At 37.5% G+C, this 3014-nt stretch overlaps 1 protein-coding gene across 2 annotated transcripts in view; it reads right to left on the bottom strand.

Annotated features, from left to right (window-relative positions):
• slbp (stem-loop histone mRNA binding protein) overlaps positions 1-2743 on the bottom strand; it is a 12129-nt gene extending 9386 nt beyond the window's left edge. Inside the window, exon 1 of one of the 2 annotated variants that reach the window (XM_019881669.1) lies at positions 2549-2743. In XM_019881669.1, coding sequence (XP_019737228.1) covers positions 2549-2607 — 59 coding nt within the window. In that variant the 5' untranslated portion in view covers positions 2608-2743. The remainder of the gene's footprint in view (positions 1-2548) is intronic. The other variant, XM_019881668.1, reaches the window with a different exon arrangement.
• Positions 2744-3014: the final 271 nt, after the last annotated feature.

Here is a 3014-nt window from a genome sequence, read left to right as displayed (position 1 = left end):
AATATTTTTAATAAGGTGCAGTTGGGGACCCCTGCGCTAGGGGACACTGTTTTGATCAGAGAAGAAGACAACAGTAGCCTCAGTCCATCACTGAGACAGACCCATGACAGCAGACGCTATCAATAGCACTCTCACATTTACACATTTAATAGCACGCTCCTTAGTTTGTAAGGTGTAGGCAGGGATTACATTTAGATTTTATATGCACGTGTAAATGGTTTAAAACTTCCTTTCTTTATAAATCTCGTTTAATCTTAAAGTGCATTACTATATTTTTCAAAACCAATTACTTGTTAAAGTTTGTACAATCAGTGGGATCAGTTGCAATGCATATATGTGAATGATAAAAGTAAATTGCACATTTGTCGAAGGAAATGTAAGGTGCTTCATGAAATGTTTTGTAAAAGATATGTTCATTTAATTTCAACATTTTCCTAATGTTCTTGTGCTTCTTTATACCAAAACAAAGGAAAGACATATTGTTTTGGTTATTTATAGCAAAGTATGGTATCATTTTAATGGTCCGGCCCACTTGACATCTACCCAGGCCGTATGTGGCCCACCATGTGAAATGAGTTTGACACCCCTGCCATAGAACATTCACATCAATGATGAATAAACCTAAACTGTAAAATGTTGAGGTATTACACTGCATCACTAAAAAGTAGTTCCCACTTTCAAATGTCTTTGGATATTTATCAAACTTAATGTTTTGCATCATCAAGCTAATTTTAATATCTCACAAAGACAACACAGGTTGGCTTTTCCAACATCTTATAGCAGTGGTGAATTACTAACCAGGTCATAACTTACTGCATAGTACTGCGATAGTACTGATGGCGTTTGTTGTGTGCCTTAACAGGCAACATTATTGCAATCAGCCCCATTTATTATTATTATTAATTTTATTATTATTATTATTATTATTATTTTTGTGGAATGAGAATCTTTGTGCTGCTGCACTGTTTGCAATGGGATGGCCGCGAGGACCAGAAGGAGAGGGACCACATAGCACCTCAAAAATTCAGACTGAGCCACCATGGTCGCGGGCGCCATGAACCAAAACCGGTCTCGAGCACAGTGAGTGCGCTAAATCCAACTTTTTACCAGTTGTTTCCCACCTGAAGCATATCTTGTTCATGTTTCCACAATCCCATACACATTGAGGCACAAGTAAATCTAAAATGAAATACTGCCATTCCCAGATTAATTTCTGATCAAACTGTATGCTTTTCATCAAAGTCAGTCATTCATCTTCAAAACATTCTCTGGCCAGATACAGCAATACAAATGAAAAACACAAATACATAAATACAATTGTATTGAATAACAATGTGTTGAATATTAATTTAATGTTTGTCAATTAGTACAAATGTTTTATCAAATTCCCACCAAGTAGGGTTTTCATATGCCACATTAGATATCGCAACTTGGAATGTTTCTGTTTCCATGGTGAATCAATCAATATTGGGGCTCCAGTGATAATATATTTTTGCTGTGACCGTGCCAGGTTTTAGCTCAAGGGGTGAGTGTACTCTGGCTTCATTGAATTAATAATTTAGATCAAATGTTCCCAGTTTTCAAATTCAGGGGAAGTCAACTCTGACTCCAGTTTAGGATAAAAGCAAGTCGAATCTGCTTGCTGGAATAATCCCTGAATAAATATGTACGTATACAGAGTATGGTCCGGTCTATAATAAAATTTCACTTAATGCATATGTGCATTCTTTTAAATATACTTAAGGAAAATAATTTCAAAACCAGAGAAAACAGTGACCATTGAAAATCTTAACTTTTAAAACTCTCCAAAATGCCAATTTCAGTTGTTTGTATTAACATTCAAAACAGCTTCTTCGCTGAACCGAAAAATAACTCGCGTGTGCATTGTTTTTCCCCCTCCATTTGAAACTGCCTCACGGACATTGGAGTCAACAAATACCACAGCAGAAAAAAAAATCCATGTTTGGATTTAAAACAAAGACTGTGTGTTGGTTCCACCCATTTGTAATATCTCACATTCTTTGATACATGCGTGAACGAGTTGTCAACTAAAGAATACAGCGGCGTGTCTTTCGATGAAGAGAACAAGAGGCCATTTGTTTCTCCCGCCATTTGCTTCCTCGTTCAACTTTCTGTTCGTGCAACCAGCTAAATTTAGCGTCGCGAGACGCAAGAAGGTACCAAAACGCGCTTCTTTATTTCATCGTCACGTAGCAGGAGAGGTTTATTCACAACTCGCCATGATCAATTCCACAAACATTTGAACGTGACTACGAATTACAAACAGAACAGAGGAATTGTTTTGCAGACTTTAGGACGAGCTAGCTCAACTAGGCCGTGAAAGTAGACAAAGGTAACATCAAAATAACATCACTTGAGCACGACAGACAAGTTTAGCAATCGTTACATTGCAAGTCTAAGTGCGCTCAATACGCATTTAACAAACTGTTACAGTGTTTAAGCGACACTAAACCAACAACGACGTTACATGCCTGCCCATCGTCTTCCAAAACAAAACAAACTGTAATCGTCCACTCAGCCAGGTTACCTGTCCTCCAGTTCAGTGTTGTTTCCGTCACATCTTCTACTTCTAGCCAAGTGAGACATATTGTTGTTATTTATAAGCGAACGCGGTTACAACTAGTAAAGACTGTTGCACTAAAACGTGAGGCAAACCTCCCCGGGTCTGGCAGTCAACAAACACCCGCCAACACTGGAAAGACGCGCGGCCAACATGTCACATGACCGGAAAAGGCGGTTCTAAATATCACGGCTATTTCTATCCGTTTTAACGCTTTACTTTTATTATTTGATTAAGATGTCATTTTCGCTGTTAACACAGAGTGCCACTGTGGCTCCCAACTAATTTTATAAAAAACGGCTATTTCTTTTTTTTTTCAATGTAAACCTTTTAATTCATGTTTTCAATGCAAAACATAAAAGAACAAAAACATAAAACGTAAAAGATTATGCACTTTTGATGAGAGTAGACAAGAGGTGACAAATACTTTAAT

Source organism: Hippocampus comes, unplaced genomic scaffold (assembly GCF_001891065.2).
Source record: "Hippocampus comes isolate QL1 unplaced genomic scaffold, H_comes_QL1_v1.1 scaffold270, whole genome shotgun sequence".
Taxonomy (NCBI): Eukaryota; Metazoa; Chordata; class Actinopteri; order Syngnathiformes; family Syngnathidae; genus Hippocampus; species Hippocampus comes.
Note: the sequence above shows the minus strand (reverse complement) of the source record. Positions and strands in the feature narration are given on the sequence as shown.